Source organism: Hylaeus volcanicus, chromosome 3 (assembly GCF_026283585.1).
Source record: "Hylaeus volcanicus isolate JK05 chromosome 3, UHH_iyHylVolc1.0_haploid, whole genome shotgun sequence".
Taxonomy (NCBI): Eukaryota; Metazoa; Arthropoda; class Insecta; order Hymenoptera; family Colletidae; genus Hylaeus; species Hylaeus volcanicus.
In genome coordinates this window covers 26,980,550-27,002,555 of record NC_071978.1, presented here as the reverse complement: position 1 = coordinate 27,002,555, position 22,006 = coordinate 26,980,550, and the positions used below count along the sequence as shown (strand labels likewise).

General features: G+C 47.0%; 1 protein-coding gene across 6 annotated transcripts in view; it reads left to right on the top strand.

The window, feature by feature from the left end:
- The window catches only part of LOC128873116 (RNA-binding protein Musashi homolog Rbp6), a 760,808-nt gene that overhangs the window by 475,505 nt on the left and 263,297 nt on the right, over window positions 1–22,006 (top strand). For all 6 annotated transcript variants that reach the window (XM_054116431.1, XM_054116430.1, XM_054116427.1 and 3 more), the window contains exon 5: window positions 2,796–2,837. In XM_054116431.1, the coding sequence (XP_053972406.1) occupies window positions 2,796–2,837 (42 nt within the window). The remainder of the gene's footprint in view (window positions 1–2,795; window positions 2,838–22,006) is intronic.

Here is a 22,006-nt window from a genome sequence, read left to right as displayed (position 1 = left end):
TTTTAGTTTAAGATGCCTCCGAGGAAACAATAGACATCGTATCTACTACGCATTCACAGAAACGCAGAGGGGTGTCTTTGAGACGAAATTTGATTAAATGCTCGTTTAAGTTGTGTACAAGCTACCACTGCATACACCCGCGTCTGTACGTTTCATTTAGCAGGGCTCAGCGTGAAAGATGAAGCGTCTTTTAACGATTCGGATTACCAAGAAGACATTCATCTTAATTACGACGTTGTGTCGGAACGTCGAAAGACGTTTCGAAGGATTTGCAACGAATACCGCTGATTATTTGGCAGTGAAGCAGCCACCCACGTGACGAGCTCCATAGATTTCACGAGTAAAGTGTCGGGAGTGGGTAGATTTCGTGGTAATTGATCCTCATCGATGTTCGTTGGGAATTGCCACGGAAACGATCTGTTATAGATGGAAGATTATCATAAATCATCTTGCGGCTTTTGCGACTTTATTGGCAGGGAACCTGTCGATGCATCCGTGTTTCGATATAAGTATGTAGCTGTAAAGTAAGCTATCTTGAATACAGGGAATAGAATATAATTGAAGAAGGTTTTTATTTAAGATGATATTCTCACATCCAACGAAATAGTATTCTTTTACGTAACTAAGATCGTGATCGAATAATAATATTGGAATCAGTTATTTTACAAGCATGGAAATTGATTTAATTTCGAGATAGGACCGTGAAACGTGGACAACTGCAGCAAATATTTTCGATGCCAGTGTTGGTCTAGAAAAATACATTGTAAGAAGTTGATACGATAAAAAATCTCCCAGCTCGGCGTCCTGACTCGAGCGATAAAAACAAGAAAAGTGACCCACTTTCTGGAATGCCACGAGGAAGTCGGCCTCGATAAAAAGTCGCCGAATCAGCACCCTCGACGATTGGTCGGAAATTAAATGTTTAATGTATGCCTCCAACTGTTATTGGACCTCGTCCTTGTATGTAAATGAAGACAGTTGGATATTTTCTCGTAAACGGAGGTAGAATGCATTTTAATTTAAATTCATGGCGACAGAAAGTGTGCCCTACAAAGTTGGTCGATATCTTACAAAAACGCATTAAATGAAATAATATGTATAGTCTACAGCAAATTGTATTGCAGTAGAACGTTATACAGCAGAATATTGGGTAACTTAGTAAATAGTATTTATTCCATGAATGGCAATTGATAGATCATACCTCGAAAACGAAGCTGTAGATTGAAAAATGATAACTGACTTTTAAATACCTGGAGCACAGAAAATGCCTAATAAGTATTTGCGACTCCAGTTAAAATCGATTATAATTCGAATAATGTACGAGACGTAGTCGTCTCGCTCGCATGTAAAACTAGCCTAGCGGGAGGTTGGTCTCAGTTTGCGAAGATTTCCCAGGGAAAGCAGTTGGAAGTTTAAAGTTCCCGAATGGTTCGCCGCTCCGTGAAACGACGTCTTTGCGGTCACGTACGTTTCCGCGTAGCTTCACGCACGTAAGTTCGGAGTAAGGTCACATGGGAAGCCGGCTCGAACACTCGAGCGGCTCGATTTCGCGCCGAAAATTTACGTCGCGGCTGCGCTGGGAATTCTACGGCTTCGCGGCGTCGTTTCCAGGGACGAATCTACCGTGAAACTAACGATTCTTCGACGTTTCGAGTCCCTACGTTAAAGGAGATATCCAGGAATTGTTAACCTGTTCAATTCTTACTTAGCTACCGTTTGAAATCGTGGAAAGTAATTATTTTACTATTGAGGAATAGTATGATTCGTTTGCGTAACTTCTTAATTTTTTTCAACTTTATTTAAAATGGATAGAATTGTAGTGTATGCAGTTCTTATAGTCTCAGAATGGACGGTAACATGATGGTTATTACGTGTGCTATTTATATTCTTAATATGGTTCTCTATTTGATACATGTACGTTCTCACAATTGTTTCAAAAATATTTTCAAAATTTCTTGTGCCCTCCCAGAGTAGGCTTCAGGCTCTGATAGATCCATATCCGTCACTGGTGGCTCCCTTCCACCAAGGAGGTGGGTTTTGTGCTCCTTAGCCACGTAAAGCGTAAGGTGCGGTTACATCCGACCTGGTTGCTCGTCCCTGTGGCCGAAGATAGGGAGCTGAACAGAATGGAGGGTGGTAGACAAAGCTGAGAGTTTCGTTGGTCGACCGGTTACCGATAGCAGCCCGCGAGATCTCCTTTCGCGAACCCTTCGCGGCTTCCACTCAGAGTTTTCGAGCAACTACTTTTTATTACTCGGTAATTAATTGTAATAGGAGTTCCAACGGGGAAAACAGACGGTTTCTTCGCTTCCGTTTGTTCCAATTCCACCTCAGTCGCGTTTGCCTCTTGGTTTTCCACTTCTGTTTAACCTTTTCCAACATCTCTTGTCCTACTTGTTCAATATCGGAATGGTCCCTTTTGGACTCACGATTTACGAGTTCTTAAGTTTGTTGGGATTGTAACGCGATTTAAAGATAAAAGTCTGTTACAGTGCTTTTAATTGAAAACAATTATTATTATTAAACAATTATTAAAAACAATTATTCGTGTGGAATGTATTCTAAATAATCTTGTTTGCGTTGCCATTCAATTCTGTTGAAACCTCCGATGGCTGACTAGTGGTGACCCTATACTGACTGCATACTGTACTATACTACTTATGAAACTGGAGACCACTAGTTTCTTGCGAATGAAAGTAATCTTTACGTTGCACGAACTACAAAATAAACCATTGTGTATCGCGGAAACATTCATTAACAGATTACTAATGTTCTCGCTTCTTTTTCTGTTACAGATCGACCCGAAAGTAGCGTTTCCAAGGAGAACACATCCAAAGGTAAGAATCTTTATTTTCGATTGTTACGCCTCCAAAGCTCCTTACAAATAGATGCCATCATTAGAACCCGAATAACAAAGCAACAGAGAAGAGAAACGAGCGATCAAGATACCGAGACTGGAGAGAGGATAATAAAGCAGTCCGTCCCGTGCTCGTAACGACAGCGATTAGGTGTAATTAATTTCAAAAACCGGGAATTATTTTCTTCCCTGTCTACTTGGACGGGTGACTAACGGCCGAAACTCTCGTCGCGCGAGTCTGAAGCGTCCAAAGTAGGGGTCGGGCGGCGAGGACGGAACCGTATCAAAAGGGGAAGAGGCAGAGTGCAGCGAAGGGTAGGTCGTCGGGGTCACGTACGCGTATGTATTCGCGCATAGGAGAAGGACGGAGGTGGAAAGGCGAGAGAAATTTGCGCGGCTTAATAATATAAATGCCAGGCACGCGAATTACCGGCGAGTGACTGAATTGCGCTAATTTTAATTGTACGCTTTCCCTCCCTCTTCCGTGGACCCTAACCGACACATCCCCCTCCCCGTGGCTCGATGCTCCGTCGATCTCGTTTCACCAAGCTCTTTTCACTGCTCACCAATCCGTCTGTGCGGCTCTTGTTGCCGCGTCGTCGCGACATTTTTTTTTTTTTTTTTTTTTACAAAAACCGCTACGCCACGACAATTTTATTCCATTCCCTCGCCGAAAGCCGGAAACGCATAAATTATGACACGACCGGGAAAATCACGATTCAACGCCGACCGCCCCGGTAATCACGTATCTGGGATATTAACGAGGCTGGCGTTCGATCGGTCGGATTGCCTCGATGAAAATTTTGTTATTTCAGTTTCAAAGACTCCTCCTATAACGGGCCACCCCAATTTGCGCTATTATTCGAAGAGCACAGTGGAAAATTCGTCCCTTCCGATAGAGAATCGTTTTGGGGAAATTTGGAAGTTGGTTGTTTAAGGCATCACTGGCTGGGTTAATCCTAAATACATTCCTCAACTAGATTAACATAAATAAATTCGAATCAGTCCTTTGTATCATCGACAAATTTTCAAGGACTCCTAGATGGTACGTTGTCTACTTAAAAAAAAAAAGGATAATCAACGGTACTCGGGGTCGGTGGATCCAGTTTTCGACGGAGAGTTCGGCTTGGACGTTCGTAGAGGCGCGCGCGCGTATTCGAAATAAAATAACGACCATTAATCGCGAGATGGAAGTAACATATTTCGCCTGAACGCTCGGGGCAGCTGGAACGGGCGGTGCAATTTTCATAAAATGGCGTTGGCTGGGCTGGCCTCGAACCCTCTCTTCTTCTGTTCCTACCGTTCCTCTTCGTCTAGCCGCGGAGCTCGTTCGAAAAAGTAATACGAATGCACGCGTTCCGTTTCGAATTCGGGAGCGGTGCCAGGAACTCCGCTCGGCCGCGTGCGCAATACGATACTGGCACGTCTGGCGCGATCCGCGGTGCGATAACTCGACGCTATAATAGATGTCATCGTATAGCCATTCTTAAGGAAATTCCCTTTTACATCGATATCGAACAGCGTACCCGCTCGAAGTGGACGTAAACCGAGGAGCAAATCATAACCGCGATTATAATCGCCCGTTAGACGAGCCATCTTGCCGTGGAAAGCTTCGATTTGAGAGCAAAGGTTTACGCTCGATCGTGAAATTAGATTGGAGAGCGTTCAAAGAGTCACTTTCGCGGATTAAGGGTAGAACTCTCCGCAATCGAAGATGGACAAATTCCGATGAAAATAAAAAGTAAGTGTTTGATATGATATTCGGAGGCTTCATTTCGTGGAATATCGATTTACTTCAAATTACTTCTAAGATTCTGAAACAGTAGCCTCGCTATCGATACTCTCCTTCCTCGATTCTCGTATCGTTCCGTTTCCCTTTCCGACTCTTTCAGTTAAACAATAGGCTAAAGAAGGAATATGAAGAAAAGTAACCGGCGGGGAGGGGAGTGAGACGTTGAGGCGTTCCTGGAGGACTCGGTAATGACTGTCGCTACTTTTCCACCATGTCGGAAGCGCATTGCGCCATTTCCGCTAGCCCGGAAGTGCGGTAACAAAGCGCTTCCGGCACGCGGTCTCGAGGAGGTTGTTACGACAGGCTGTAGCGCAGGAACACTCGGTGACATTTCAATGAACTTTGTGGCGCAGCCATTTTCTCCGTAAAGTTCATCGGCTCTAACATGTGTTTTGGGGGTTGACGAACTTTCGACACTAAATTTCTACCTCCGTTGAGGGGATTAAAGACGAGCAATATCGTGGCAAAGTTCACGGACCGCTCGTGAATCGGTGCACCGGGTCTAAATAAACGTCAAAGTTACGTTTCGCCGTATCAACCGCGCTTAAAGCTTGCCACTGGAGACGACTGGGATTTACCGGAGCTTCCAAAAATTTGGTATTATAATAAGGGACTGTGGAATCTCTGAACGCCTTCGCGTTGGAAAATGTTGCGAGCGTTACAGTGCGAAGAATCGGGAATTTCGAGAGAGAATTTAATGGCAGAGAACGGATCTTGGCACACCAAATTGTGGAATCGACCCAGTTTGTTCCAGAGACGAGGGAAATTGTATACCAATTTGTGTAGCAATTAATTTGAAACACTGTTGAAGAATTGGATACTTAGTTGGACTTTAGTCCGTTATGAAATATTTCATTATATAATTAAAATTCTAATTTCCATTTAACGAGTGGATGATCCAATGCACGAAAAATTTTCGAATACATATACCGATCGAACATCAACTGAACTGCACGAAATGGTCAAGAGAAACGTATAGATCCACCTTAATTCGTATTTGGAATTGAACCGAAGCGTAGGACAAAATTCCAAAGAAAATTCAAGGAGCGCGATCCAACGAATAAGGGAAAACATCATACCTATTGCAAACAAATGCATCGTTATAGCAACCAGTCTCGCACTGTGTAGCTGATCTGCAAGCGTATGAAAGGAGCATTTCCCTGCAGGCCAATTCATACTTTCCTACCATGTCGTGGGACACAGACGTATAATTGCTTTACGACACTGAAAAATGTTTTTAATGCCACTAGTCGTCAAGAGGAGAATTTTCAAGCACGTTTCTCCTCGAGAAATTTCTTCGTAATTTTAGAGATACCTGCAACAATATGAAAGATCAATTTCATTGGATGATTTTTTTTTTACAATTGTTTAAAAGATCAAATTCATATGTATTTTGTATTTTTCGACCTTAGGTTTCATTGGGACGATTAATTATCGAAATTTTCTTTATTTCAAACCGGTCGAATATTCGTCTCAATGATTGAACCAGCTTAATTGCCACGAAAATCTGTACTCCTAAAATGCCCACAAGCTTGGAGTCCCGTCCATTCGCCAACAAATACATCCGAAAACGAATTCAACGCGGAGACCAACGGCCATTGATTAATTCAGCGTTGAAAAGGGTCATGCCCGGGCGACATGCCTGGTCTAGAAAATTGCTCACGGTTTTTCGGGGGATGGTGGCTGGCGCGGCGCTTGAAACGTAATCGCCGTGGATGTCGGAGCGTCCCCTTAACCAGGGCCAGGAGCGGTACAGGGTAGCAATAGCGTCAGCATAATATCCACTTGTTACCGAGTAGCGATACGTACATATAGAGACAAGCGTATACGCGGGACATTATTCAGACCGCCGTTACCTCAAAAGCGTGAGGCGTTGAGAGCAAGGGCGAGAGGAGGATGGAGATACATGTGCAAAAGGATCAAGGTTTAAGAGGCCCGCGAGGAAAGAGGAGAGGTTTAGGGTAGGAGGAGAACCGGGAGAATGGGGAGGCGAAGGAAAGCCCAGGAGCAGAGAATAGAAAGGAGAAAGAGAGCTGTGCCACGTCTAGCGTAACGAGCTGCCGGCTCCCTAGGGTGTTCAGCTCCTCTACGCTCGCCCCTCCCCAGGTTCGTCTCCTCGTCTAGTATCATCTCTACCTCCGGTGCCCTCGCAACCGCCCACGTACCTTCTTTCAGCGGGGTCGTTTTATTTTGTTCGTCGAGTGAGAGATACCCGGCTAGTCGACCGGTCGTTGCCGTTCGTGGTGTATCAACGTTGCTCGTTGCATGATCCACCCCCAACCAAGGGGTGCGACGCCGCATCTCCTTTCGGTCGGCGTTGCGTCCAGGCTCCGATGATCCGCTTCTATGTAGCTAACAATCGTAGCGAATCATCGTTTATATACCGTGAAATGGCTCGACGTGGCTTCGTACAACTGTAGCAACTAATCATTTCATCGAGACTCGTTTTCGTTGATCCAATGCGTCAGAGATCGAGTCGGTCAGGGTAAAGCAAGCGCATGCCCGTCCCCGTGAATCGCTCGGGGCGAAATCTCGAGGTCAAAGCATTAAAAGTTGTAAGGATCGCTAAGGTTCGCGCGACAGCGACGAGCTTTCCCCGAAAGACCAATTTGCGATTCCGAGTAGAGCAAGGACCACGACCACTACACGTACATCCTTTGGATACTTTCGGTTCCCATTTCCTTTCTTGGTGGGCGGGTCAAAAGAGACCTGTTACATTCATCTTTTGGGACTAAATACGCTCCCTGGCAAACTCCCTGGCCGGCATTAGAGCGAAATCCCATGCATTTTATACGCGGCTAGGTTATTCAAAGCGACGGCTCGTTGGTTATACGGGGTGTGTACTCTGGAACACCCCCTCCCACCGACAGTTCACCCGTGGCACCCTTGTGGACACAGTCCAACCCCGAGGACCTTCGCAACCTTCCACTGAAACATCGTGGAACCTCTCTTCTTTCGTCTTGCTGGCCGACGTGCCCACTTTCTCTTCAGCTGGCGAGCCTCGCGGCTATACGTACCGACAGCCTAGAAAAGGGGGTCGGGGCCGCGAGAGGGGCGGGGAGGGGTGGGTATGTTTGCGCGTCGTAAGTGGCGTCCAGTGTCTGTACAGCGTTCTTCGTCCCTGAAGGTTCCTGCTGGCCGGAGTCAGGGATCATACGCGTCATTCGGTGACAGATACCGCGAGGATCCGAGTGCATTTATGGCTGGCAACACCGGACAGAGCCGGGCAACGGAGTGACGGTGGTGTAATGTTATCGTTCAGCGGAAAAATATCACGTTCCGCGAGGCAAGTCGAGCTGCCCTGTAAAGGAGACGCCTCTTATCGTTACACGCCACGAGCGGTGTCTTTGGGATTTCTTCGAGGAGCCGTTCGACCTGGTGAAAGGTTGTCAGAAAGACGGGAAGCCTCTGCTCGCCGGTGCAGATCCGTTTTTCTCAACCCTTTGCTATCTCTTGGAACATCTTGTACATTGATCATGTTTGTCCTTCATATTGGTAATCAGTAAGCATCTCCTCTTTGATGAGAGCATTTGCATTTGCAAAAAAGTCTCAGGCCCACCCTTGTCTCAGTGATACAGCAGGTGTTATCGTACCGATACCTGACCACTCCAAACCCAAAGAAAACAGTCGTGCAGTTATCGAGGACCCAACGAAGCCAATATGTTTATCACATCTCTGGATTAACAGGTTCCTCGGGCCGTTCGATCTCTGCAATGGCTAAATTCAAACGCGACGAAAAGCATCAGCGTGTCTCCTGAAGTGCTTAAAAGCGACTGCGTTCTCGATTGCGAGCGTGAATGCGCTTCTCTGTCTGATCACGGGTACTTAACAGAGTCACCAGCCGGTCGTTTTAGAGATATGAAAAAGTTCGGTATCTCCAGTTTTCAAAAGGTACGAACCGATAATCTCTCTTTTATCCCGGTCTATTCTGACTGGAGGGTCGATCGTTTCGAGGCTTCAGATTGAAATTCGTAGCTCGACCGAGCGCAAAGCACTTTAATGCTCCCCAGTCCCATCCCCTCCCTCCTACCCCGTCGTACCCCACCCCGCTCTTCTTTTCCTCCTATCATGCGGATTTCGAGGTGATCAATTTTATTGCCCTACTCGGTCTCCGCTGGTCCTCTCCATCGACTTATACAATCGTTTCTGAAAAACATCCGGATTTAAAACCGGTGCCTTCGATCCGATGGTGTCTTTTTAGTACCAATTGATACAAAGTAACGGCGCTCGATCAACAGTAACGCGTGTCTACTAGTTTGTTTAGTCTATTTCATTCAGAAATTCTTTAGACGGCTTAAACGTGTTACCTATAATCAAATTAACGTAAATCTGTATTGGTAAACATCAAGTAATACAAAAGTTGATCTATTCTTTACCACAAGAGCCCAGATACCAAACGCCTGAAGAGTTTCATGCTTGTACCTCAAATCTTCACGGGGACTCTCCCACTAAATCTGCAAAGGCTCTTGATCTGCAACCCCTCGAAGCCCATGCCCTAATCTAACCCTGGAAGAACACGGCATCGTAACCCAAACCTCTCTCTCCATCCCCATTTTACTACAGTCGTCGTCAACCACTGACCCTCCCCTTGTTAACATAGACCCCCCAGTACGGACCAGGCGCGATTACCGGGAAGTAAAGTCGCAGAAGAGAGCCAGGACCGAGAAAGAAGTCCCGTAAAGCTCTCGCACGGTAAACGTTATCACGGTATCTCGCGATTAACCGTTGTCCGAATATCTCAAGGCATAAAACGGTCGCAATGACTCCGGGTCCCGGAGCGAAATGGTCAGCGAATATACTGTCCCTCGGTAACGAAATAAATCGTCGGGTTAATCTTCGACGGAACTTTCGAAACCGTGGTGTCCACCGCGGCTGGGTATCGTTTGACCGCGCATCGCACGTTGGCTGCCACCTGTCGCTACCGTCAGTAGTTTCTCCGCTGGCGGGAGACGGAAGCCTCAGATATGTTGTGTCGCATTGAGATAAGCTAAGCTCTCGCGTGATGGAGCAGCCCGTAAACTCGGGGAGCCACGCCATGATGCCACCGAAATGGCTGCTAGATAATGTATAGGTATACGTGATGCGCTCCAGCCCCTTGCTCTTCTTCGTACACGGATACGTCACGCGTATCAGCGTAGAGGTGTAAGCGGGCGTACGCGCCCGCGCGCTCGCCACTTTTACGTTTCCATCGTCGCCCACCGCGTACTCGTTCCTCCTCTATCGCGGGTTTTCACGCATACACGTACCACCCTGTCCTGCCTTTCCATCGTTTCCCAGCAGTCGAACGAAAGGAGGAGAGTGTCAGCTATTTTCGGAACGACACTTTACTTGGTGGATAGAACTACCTGCGGTTTAGAGAAAAGAGCCTTGGTTGAACTACCAGCGTCACGCTACAGCCAGATTTTTCGACGTGCCATGCTTTTGTTCCGGGAACGTCGTTAGCCCCTCGCCTAGCGCAGTAGCGATTTGCGTTGTAAGGAAATCGAAACCGGTACCAATGTGCGAGGCGGAGAATCGTTACTGAGAATTGGTTTCACTGAAGAAATAACATGTATTAATTTTGGTAGTTAAATGTCAAATATTCGACATCTTCCATCGACACAGATTCACTCCTGAGTAACGTTTGCTCCTAGTTAGTCCACACTCCCTATATTTTCGAGATTCTGCAGTACAAACTTGGAGCAATAACATCTGCCCGTAGGGTGTTAGTGACTAGTGTACGTCGTGTTGCTTTAAGTCACTCATACCTCACTCCCCCATCTCTTAGAAGTTGTGTACAGTGAGTAAGAAACTCCATTGTTTCCCGCCCAAGATTACAAGTTGTATATATGGGTCTAAAAGCTGGAACTCGAGTTACGAGCGACTTACATTTAGTCAAGAGACACTCACGGTATTGCATTACCTCGACGGTTGTGGAAGCATGGAGCTTTATATTATAGGTACGTTTGAAATAATTCGTGGTGTCGCGTGCGCTGTACTATAATTTATACATGAATTGTACGATATAGTCGAACGAATTCTTTAACTTCGTTACTCATATTTCATACACGATTTCATTTCTTTTGAAAAAGATTTTATAAGGCAATTCTGAGCTGTTACTTTTTACTCTTTCGTTAGATCATCTAAACAAAATTATACATGTACAAAGTGGTGCGAACGTTAAACCTAGAGAGACCTGAAACTAATTGCGACCCTAAAACAATTAAATAAAAAATAAAGTAAAGAGAACAATGCAAAAGACACCGAGAACATAAGAGACATTGGCGTTGGAGATAAATACCCCAAATTCAATAAATACACCGAGCAGAGAGAGGTCCCAGGGAGATTTACGAGCGACAACAATGGAGGAGGCGATGTAATCGTGGCGACGGAACGCGAGTGGCAGGATTAAAAGAATAAGGGAACGAATATAAGCCTGAAGGCACAGGCGGCGCTCAACAGGTATAACGGCGAAGTTTTTGAATATTCATGAGGTGTCCATTAAACGCGGTGTAATTTGTTTTCTTTGTGGAAACGGCGGCCGTGTACCCGGGAGCGTGATCTATTTCGGATACTCGCTTTTAAAATCTCAGACGGGAGCGACGCGGGCACGAACGAACGCGCGAGCTTTGCGAAAATTTGCATTCCGCGTCGCGGGACTTTAGCGAAAAATTTCTAGTCCCGCGGAAGAGCCCGCACGAACGCCTGGAAAAATTGTGCCGCGCTGCGAGTCATAAATCATACGGAACGAAAACGTTGACGCACGCGGAGTCGCGCCCACGGAATCGAGCATTCCGATAAAGTTGCAATTACTCGTAATGAAAAATGATTTCTCGACGCTGAGCTGCTCCCGGGATCGAGATATAAACGAGGCTCTGACGTAGATGCTAATGGACTGCTTGTACCGAAACATTATTAATAGGAAACATTATATGCTTGGGTTTCCCCATTCGTTAATTCGACCCAATGTTTACGCGAGGACAAAGAAGAGCGAAAAATGGAAGAATTCGTTCACCGGGGGCTGAAAATAATTGACTAGTGGTACTAAAAGCTTTAATAACTCATTCAAAAATCAATTTTCTGCTTTATGATAAGTTGGTGTCTCCTTTAGTCTACCTACGAACCAGGCCACGGAAGCTTCAAATATTTCACTTCAATATTCTTTGTAATTTAGTAAATCTCAAAAAATCTACCTTTTTCAAACTACCTTCTTCGAAAAAGTTGCTTTAATATTTCACATGTTTCGCTCGTATTCTTCAAAACGTACATCGCGACCTCATTGGGGGGAGGGGGCCATACGACCTCCGTTGAGAACCCCCGGTCTAATATACTTAACAGCGTCGTGCTTTAACGACGACTTAACGATAGCGGGGCGCGCGATGGACGGCGGTGCATCGCGAACAAAGCTCGGAACAATGTGACGGCACACAGGTTCGCGTTCTCTCGTCACGCTCGCACGCTTCAATCCGAGCACGGCGGTCTCGAAAAGCTTTTCAGTTTTTGCCTAGCGCGCTTTTTATCATCACATTGAATCGACATGCAGAGAAAGAGAGAGAGAGAGAGAGAGAGAGAGAGAAGGGAAGGTTGGTAGGAGAAACGAAACGAAACGTAGTATGTGCGCGTGCCTCTGTTCTTTCGTCGACTTCCAGCAGAGCTTCCTCGCCCCTTTTCCAACCCCCTGACGCTTCTTTCTCCATCGCGTCGCGTCCTTCTCTTTCGCTCTGTGCGTTACCGACGCGTGTCTCAGCGTTGCATCACGGTGAATGGGTCTGGTAATTGCACGCTTAATATTTCAGGGCTTTCTCCATGTAAGCATGTAGGAAAAAAAAGAAGAGTCCGCGATTTAGACCTGTGAAGCGAGCCAGTCCCTACCTCCCTCCCTCCCGCCGCCCGTTCCTCTTCCTTTCACAGCGCTATCTTTCTTTCTTGCCGGTGTTTGCGATGCACTGACGAAAGTAGCAAAGCGGAAACTCGTTTCTCTCGCGCACGCCTGTCGCTTTATCCTGTCGCTCTTCAGTCATACTATCCCTTTGCCGCGTTTCGCCCGTGCCCGCCTTTTTCGCTTTCCCAGGAAAAGCTAAACATCGCCTGGACGATTTTTCGCGAATCGTTTGGCATCGCGACGCCGGGACCCGTGGAAACGACGCAGGAACGCCGAGTATCAAAAGCGGTTTCGTCGCGCGGCGTCTGGCTTTGCGAAAATTAAACTGTTTCGTTTTTTGATTTTATTTTTTTTCGACGGAATTGTTCACGGAAGAGACGTGGGAGGATTTCTAGTCGTCTGGTTCGACGATTCGAATGAAGGGGCAAATTTATAGAACTCGCCAGTATCGTTTAGTACTATATCTAAAGTCTTCGAGATGTGTAGATTCCTTCTGTCTTCCTCAACTCGCATTCCTCGGTTAAGTGTTGCACGGTGACGGGAAACAAAATTTATCGTGCTTTAAGAACGACGAAATCTTGGAGTTGGTAAATAAAATCCGTTAGCTACTTACGAGTACGAATTACTCGGTCGGAAGCGAGTCTTCAAGGGTCACGGCGTAGTCGAAGAAGAAGAATGCGGGCAAGGACGACGGGAAGCGTAACGTTTCGGTGATCGAAGGAAAACGGCTCTTTCGAGTAGAAACCGTACCGCATTCCCGTCGCCTGATAAGGGACAAAGGGTGTCCTAATGCGAGCTGCCGGACAAAGCGCCATTTCGGGTTTTCTCCTTCCGTCGGATTGCGCGACAAAGGCTGCCGCGATCTCAATCACAAATTGACAATAAAAAATGTCCAATTAACCCGAGGAGAGCTCGAAGGATAGAATCGACTCGAATTGACTCGATCCCCTCCTTCGCCGTACTATCAAACGTCTTTTCACCGCAATGGGGGAACCAACGTGGGTGGAGGGTGGGGTTGGTCGGGCGAGAAATAGAGAAGACAGAGGGTCGAACGAAGGTAGCAGAGGAACGAGACAGGGAGAGGGCGAAAGAGCTCGCGTGAAGTTGGAAGCAATCGAGAAGGTTTAATCCCACTCGATTGCGTTCCTTGCCCGGCAACTTCAGTTCTTCGCCGCCCTCTTCGCCCTCGCGTTTCATCCCCTGCCCCGAGCCCCAGCCACTTTTCCCCTTTTGCTACAGCAAACGACGACCGTGTGTGTGGATGGTTGGATGTTCGCGCCCGCCTGGATGTGTAAAAGAGGAGAGTCCTTCTTTTGTTCGACCCGCTATCTTCGTGCATCCCCGTAGCGGTCGTATAGAATCTTGAATCTGAGTGCGAGACCCGCACACCGACATCCACACACGCGCACACCTGCGACGCGCACCGTTTCGTCTCCACGACGGTCACAAAAGGTGCTGTCTAGCTCGACTCGGCAGTCGACTTCAGTGGTATTGGTGGCAGCGATGTTCGAAGCCGAGAGGAGGTTAGACCGCCTCGTAAATATTCTACGGCCAATTTTCCGTTGTACGCGAATACAACGGTACTCGGGCCGAGCGTATCGCGAGCAAGGGGCCAGGGAAAAGTCGAGACATCGTCGGAGATATTTTTCACCTCGCGCGACCGAACCTGGGGATTTCCGTTTATCTATTGTCGATGAATTCCTGCAGGGTCGTGGAGAGTTCCCCCACTCGAGCGCGCGAAATCGAATTGGACGTCTGAGGTGAGAAAAAAACTGGAAATCCACGGCGAGGGAAATTTTTCGAAGAAATGCCAGACTTCCTTTCGAAGCGAATCTGTGAATCGGAATATGATAAACCCGTCGTGTAGTTATTTCGTTGGTGTAAAAAATTTAAGATTTTTCAAAAAGTGGTGTTGTGCAGTGAACGATTCATATACGAGTTTCAGAACTACAATATCCAAAGGCGTTCTTTCGTTATTGATACTATGTATTAGAAAGCACAGTTTGAGAAACCCTGATTCGCTTCACGTGTTACCCGTTTTTAGCTCCTGCAACGCTTTTAATGGCGTCCCGTTAAACATAGTTTCCCGTGCACGTTGCAACTATATAATTTAGTTGATATATGCGTGTGGTCTGATTCGGATAGGAAGGACAGTCCTGACAGATCGATCGGCCGACGCAGTTCAATTAAAGCTTCGTATCCACGTGTTTTAGTTCTTCCAACAGCTCGTTCAAACTATCATGTATGCATCATCGTGCTAATGCAAACTTTATCCCACTGATGGAAACCGAATTAATCGCGAACGGTGCCGATTTATTGCGTTTGTAAATACGGTGATATTTTGAGGAAATTTAAATCGCTTTTCAATGACTTTATTTAAGATTAAGAGCAGGAGTGTATTTACGAAGCATGTATGCGAATGTTTGAGTAACGTGCGATTGGAATTTATCGCAATTCGTGCTGTATTTATTATCAGGTTTAACTATAAATACAATAGTGGCCACTCTGGAAGATATTCAAGCTTTCCCACAAAAATTCTTGTTCTAAACTTCTTCTTCCGAAGCAACACTCATCTATGATATCAATTTATCGTGACTATCAATCAGTCCCAAAAAGTACGAAGAATCAGCCACGAGAGTACAAGGAAAAAAACATTCTCCGTGACTAACTCAGCGTATCTCATATCCCGTTTCTCGTGCTTCCACCTAATAACAATGGAACTCGCTGCGCGCGTTACACGCCGTCGCAATAATAATCACGGTGAAATTTCCGCGACGCCAAATTCGAATCACTCAGTGTGTCAAGCAGACACACGTGTATTCAAGACGATACGGAAACGTGCCCCTTGCGTAACGACTATACGCGCGCGCCGACTGCATGTACAATCTCGAATTAATTATTCACTTAGATAACGTCGATCGATACGTCATATTAATCACAACAGCGCGACTAACGTGGTTAATATTAATCAGCAGTCTAGAAGAGGGTCTACGGGGAGGGCTGCACGTGGAGCGGAAGGTCTGCCACGAAGGGATAGACGCACGTATATCCACCGATTCTAATTACTGATTAGTCGGGCCAAGCAGCGAAAAGGGATTGGGGGCGAAGGTGCACAAATACACGTGCTTCCCGATAATCGAATTCATAGCCTCTCTCCCCGATCCAATTCCGAAAATCTCTATATTTCTATCCGGCTGGGGTTGCACGATAGGCGACTAACATCGATGAATGCAAAGGGTTCTTCGAAAGGGTATAAGGCAGCAGTGGTCTTTCCAGCCCTTAGGATCTCTTGATTAAAGGGAGGAATGATTCTTGGAATCATATATTATCATATCCAAAAACGACGGGTATTTTTCCAACCCGTGTAACAACCTTAAAAAAATGACGGTAATAGTCGCGTGCACGAAACGACGAGCGACCTGAAATCGTAGGTATCGTAGGTTCCATCAACGTGGCAGATTAGCGTAGAGGGATGGCTAAAGAGTAGATTTCAAGCTTAATCGAAAACGCGTGCCCGTCAAAGTGTATTCGACGGTGCTTTAGAGGGGCCTCTGGCACGTCGTACCGCTGGCGTCTGTTCTTGGGGGAGTCGGTACGGCTCGGCAGTCGCGGTTTTTGAAAGCCCTTTGCACAAAACAGACGCGAGGTTGCACACGAGGCTGAGGTATCCGCAACCGACAGCGCAGTAGAGACTGCGGTTACCAGACCGCAAGCTACTACCACCTACGCGAGAAATACAGGAGGGGCGGGGAGGGGGGGAGGGGGGCGGTCGAGGCACCGGTGATGCTGTAAACCCTCTAACGAGCTTACTTCCCCGTAATATCTGGGCGTTTTAGTTTAACCCGGAGCGTCAAAGATAAATTCGTTTGCGATTAATTCGCTCGTCCCGGGTGCGCGGGCGCGACGCGAGGAATTACCTCGCTCGGCGAGCGAACAACGCGAGCCTCTCGTCGGTCGCGCGATTCGTAACCGAAGGAGGACCACGCCTCGATCGAGACCAATCTAATTTCGAAGAAGCTTCGTAATCGATACAACGACCGAAGCAATTTGCAGCCCCTCTTATGTTTGCGGTACCTGTGCAGCTGCATTAGGGTGGATTGAAAGAATACGGATTTCATCGAAAAATGGAGTCGTGATTTTTTACTTGTATTGAATAATGTCTTGGATCCTTTACGATCCTGTACGAATAATTATGGAACTGACTGTATATGCAAAACGTAGGTTTGATAAAAAGATCCCTTCAACACCACGTCTATTCCAGTCCAGAGCGACTGGTCCAGAGGGCAGTCGTTCTCGAGGTTTTCAAAGGAATGACCATTATGGCCGTGAAGCGTGGCGAAGGCTCGTTCGGCTTCGCACGGGCGACCAGCTAACCTGGGGGGACCAGTTAAAACACGTGTTCGCTCGCTGACATAATGGCGGCAATAATTCCTCGCCCGTGAAATAAATTCTCCAATAATAATTCTCGCCTTGCGCCGCCGTATGTAGCTAACGTACCTAACTGGCCGCGATTTATCATTCCCGCATCCGCGCCTCGACCGGCGAGTGCCACCCCGTCGTCCCTTCCGCCTCTGGGCTTCCTCCTTGGACCACCCGAGGTGTCTCGTACGAATTTTAGGATGCACTCTGCTTCTTCAAACAATATGTACCCAGAGAAATGCATAATTCGGAAATGTTAATCATTTGGGCTCCATCTGCCAAAAAGAAATACACAGTTCCACACTTCGATAGGTACAGCTTAACTTTCCCCTGTCGCAAACGTTCATCAGGCACAAGATGATAGATCGTTGCTCCAGGAACGACCCTAATCGCGCCGACAATCACGCTCGTGTATCACGATACGCATCTAAACGACGTCCAATCAATTCGGGGCAAACGTTTGACAACCAGAAACGGTAAAACTGATTATTATTCATACGATCCCCTCGCTCGTTCTAGAATCGGTAAAACTATATAACTCTCGACGAAAACGCCTAACCATCGTTGCTTTCCACCGATCCATTCGACTAAAACTCTCTCCCAAGTCTCGCGCGTTCTTTCCTTCTCTTAGAAACAATGAAGCTCCCAATCGCATTTGCGATTCCCCAGCTTCGCAGGCGCTAGTCGAACCACCCCGGTTCGGTCCACCCCCTGCTTCCACTGGCTCGTTTCTACCCCACGATCCACCAGTTTCTACCTGGGAAACGGCTCGCTCGTGAAGCCTTTTACATTTTTATAAAGCAGCTTAATTCGTTGCCAGGCGAGGCGGCGTGGCCGACGCACAGGGCGAAAACGGAAACGGGAACGGAATAGAACGGGACGGCGATTGGACGAACGACGTGGCGCCTCTGGAATTCTACGCGATACGCGTAGAAATTTTTGACGAGCCATCGATCATTTTTTCATATTCGGGCGGTCCGTGTTTCATCGATACCGTTCCACGTTGTTTTATTCATACATTTGACTTGCAAATTATACATTGGCTGCCCATAAATCAGCGATTCCTTCTTACCCGTTTGGATCGCTCTTTGTCTACCTGACGCCGTTTTTGCTTCCGTCTCCGTTGTTGCAATAGATTCGACGGTATGGCTGAAATGTTATTTAACGTTTTGCGAAAGTGTTAATCTTCGAATGCGAACGGGTACGAAGGTATCGTACGAATCTCAGGTTTACCATATCAATTTTAGATTTCATACATTGGAGCATTAGCATGGTTTCGTGTTTCATTAATCCTGTTCTTTTAATCATCGTTTCATCTATGAATACTAACAAATTAGTTTAAAGATTCAATATTACTAAAAAAGTGTCGAACATTGAAACGTGGGAAGAAAACATAAGACGTACGTGGCACACCTTCGTGGCATCTTTCTGGTAACTTTCGTAGATAAAGCGCCTTTGAAACATTCCCGCTATCCGTCCTGGCTTCGAGTATTATTCCATACAACGAATACAACCCACTTTTCGCATATAAAGAATCTCATTACAATTCGTCAGACGCGTGTCTGCCTCGGAATAAGACAAAGGCGAACGCGTTCCGGCAAATAAACCCTCGAAATCCGCGAGAGAACGTTCGCGCCCCTGGAAAGAACGAGGGCGAAACTCTGAGACGCGACGGAGGAGAAGGGAAGAATTTCTTTTCCCGCAGTCGGCTTCCTCCGTTATTTCTTCCTTCCTTCTTTCGAGAGGCCGCGCGGTGTATATTTCCTTCGGTTATTACATGCACATTCTATTACCCCGTGTAGTTCCCCACCTAGCGCAAGACCTCCGCAGCCTACGTTGTATTACGCTCCATGCATGCGAGTGCTCGAACCCCCTCTTTGCTCTCCGATCCGCTCCCAGTTGCCGTCTCCGTTTCCCTCTTTCCACTTCTATCGGTCTGAAACCGAAACTCCTCGAGATTGGTAGCGGAAGGCACCTCTGTCTACGTAGCCCACAGGGAAATACAAGGGCTCCGCACAATTAATGCCTCGGAATCGGAATCTTACTTCCGTACGTTTGCGCACCCGATTCCCGCCAGCCTCCGGTAGCCCGAGCAAACGAAATCACGAATGAATACGTAATCCAACCCACCCTTGCCCCTCGCTATTCCCATGAACAAGAATCGGCCGTGTTGTTCCCAGCAACGCGCCGTCCTTCTTTCCGCGCCGCGACGCGTATCTCTAATGTACAAGAAGGTAATGTAATTCGCGCGGCGCCACGACTCAATCGGGAATTGCCGTCGGGCGACTTCGAAACGCGATGCCTGCAGTAAGCTCGATGGACAACACACGGGAGAATCTCGTTGGTTACGCAGAAATTCATGGTCTGCGTCGCGTCGTGCAAATCCTCGGGGACGGCGTCTTCGTTTCGGTTGCTCGATGGCAATTACGAGAACGGGAACACGCGTGTATGGTTCGGAATCGTCGATGGAATCACGTCACAGGAGGTTGACTTTTGAAATTCGAATTGTTTCGCTGGGCGATACGTGATTCGGCGCGATGAAATTAATATGCATGAGGATTTATTGCATACTTTTCGTTCGTTTTATTTTCAAAGCGCTGTCGGTTTAAATGGAAGTCCAGCAAACGCGACATGTATGGTTATATTGTTATTTAAAGGTACGAAGGTACCTGTGGTTTTAATAAAATTGTATCGCGGTATGAGTTTTGACCTAGTTCTGGTTTCTGATGTAATTACTGGAGGATGGTTCGGATTAGTTGCTTGGCATAGCCTTTTCTTAGTTTCCTTAACATATATTGCTTGCAAGAACCCAATTCCCTTCCTGATTAAATATATCAACGATAAAACATAGTTCTACTTTAACTTAATTTTTGTTTGTCGTACACTTCACTGTAAAATGATAGGATAAAGGCTGTGCCAAAGACCAGTGGCAGGAGGAACCCTCCGGCTGATGAAAGCGGAAGCGTTTGATGGACTATCGCCGGACGACTATCCTCTGGCATGAAACTGCTCGTTGCGTGGTGTCGGCTACAGAAGCTGGAAACGCATTTTGTCTGCGGGACACCGCAATTAACTGTCTGGGATTTCGCGCGAACTCGCACGACAAGGGCAGCCCGTGTGAAACGTCAGATGCGATTCTAGGGCACCTTTGACGTCGCGTTAGAGTCAAAATCCGTGAGAATGGAGGGTTATTCTACGATTTACGATCGATATCCTTGTTCTAAAAAATGTCACTGCTCCCATTCCGAACCCAACCACGTATTCTTAAGTCAAACAGAAGTAGCGAATTGTCACGGGAGTTTGAATCTCCCAGGGAGTTCTCGTGCTCGCGATTTCAAGGCTAAGTCGAGCCGATAAAGCCAGGATTTCCGCGGGCGACGCGTCAGTCCCCGCGGCTCGAGTTTTATTATATTAAAGCAGTAAACCAGATAATAAAGCGGGGGCACGTTCCATCGTGTCCGTCGGTTTTACGACTAACCGTACGACGATCTTATATCGCGCACTTACAGTCACCCTCTGTCGATCATAACCGAGCGCATCGGTCACACGTATGCGCACACGCTGCTGTTCCTCCATTTTCCAGATCGATCGAGGCCAGAACTTGTCGCGATGCTTAGCCATCGCAAGAAAAGGGTAAATCTGAGATAACGATCGGGTTCATCAAGGGGCACGGAATTTCTTGCGTCAGGTTGTTCGAACTCGTATACTCGTGTGAGCGTTGTCACGACGAAAGGGGAGAATGGGGGAGAAAGAGTTGTTTCTGTGTCAAGGAAAAAGGGCAGCGGAGCAAACCGGCACACTGTGAGCAAACATTGTAGACAGCAGGCATCTCTGTGTGTCAAGCTTAAGGGGTGGAAATATTAGGAGATGTAGGCAAGTGGTTCATAGACTATCCCCAGAGATCTTCGAATTACTCGAAGCAATATATCCCACCCTATCTTCTGACCTCTAAAACGTAGGAAACTTCCAAGCAAAAAGGTCTGTTTGCTAACGTCAAGAACGGTAATGAAATTGGTTCCGAAACTATTCAACGCGTTCGGCACACGTGCTTTGCGGCGGGTCTGCTATAACAGATGGTTGAGCATGAACCATCGTCGTTCAAAAGGAAGCAGAACGTGTAAGGATACCATCGTCGCCACTATCGGCACGAAAGGGCTCCTCCCTAGTCAAATGCACAGATTGGTTTCGATGTTGATTGAAGTGTAACGCAGATAGCTTGAATCGTGACCAACCGAGCGCACAATGCACTTGCACGGATAGAGAGATTAGCAAAGAGCGTGATGGAGTTCCGGGGAACTCAAAAACCGTCACGCTCCGTTGGAGCATCCGTCACCAAACGGTTTGGATCCTCAGGATGGTCACGTGCACGTGTAATTTCTGATAGAACGTCGTACGTGATACCTATCTGGACATGGCGGTGTCTAGTCTTTGTTTACATAATGCGACCGTTCCTGAAGGCCAGCCAACCGTGCCCGTCCACGATAATCGGTCGCGTTGAATTTAGTCAAAACGGCGTAGCTTGATAAGAACACGGAGATGAATCAATGTCAGCCTGAAGTAGGACGTGCCCGCTCTAAAATCCAATGACACGGCAGGAATCGCCCGACGCCGAGGTGTTTCGGAGCGGTGGCCATTAAAGGCTTTCATTCCTCGTTTAAGTCTATGGGAGCGGCGTCGAGCGACGCTTCCTGATCCAATAAACGCATTTTAAATTCTAATGACGGACGAAGGCCACTAACGGCGAAACTGGTTCACCCTGCTTCACGATTAGAAGCCGTGTTCGAGGATAATGTCCGAAGAGCACACCTTGTCTCTCGAGAACAATTTCCGTCTGACTGGTGTTTATACGACGCATTAAAAATTACAGTGCATCAAGTCTCGAGTCTGCTAGCCGCCACAGATCCACCAGGTTCCGCTAGCAGATTACAACCCTAACCAGTGGATGGCATACCTTTCTCCCAATAAAGCCTTACCGTCGAGTGTAGTTCGTCTTAAACAGAGACAGCTCCTCTTCATTACCAAATAATCTCTCTCATAGATAGACACTTATTGTTAAAACCCAGCTCGTATCAAGGGA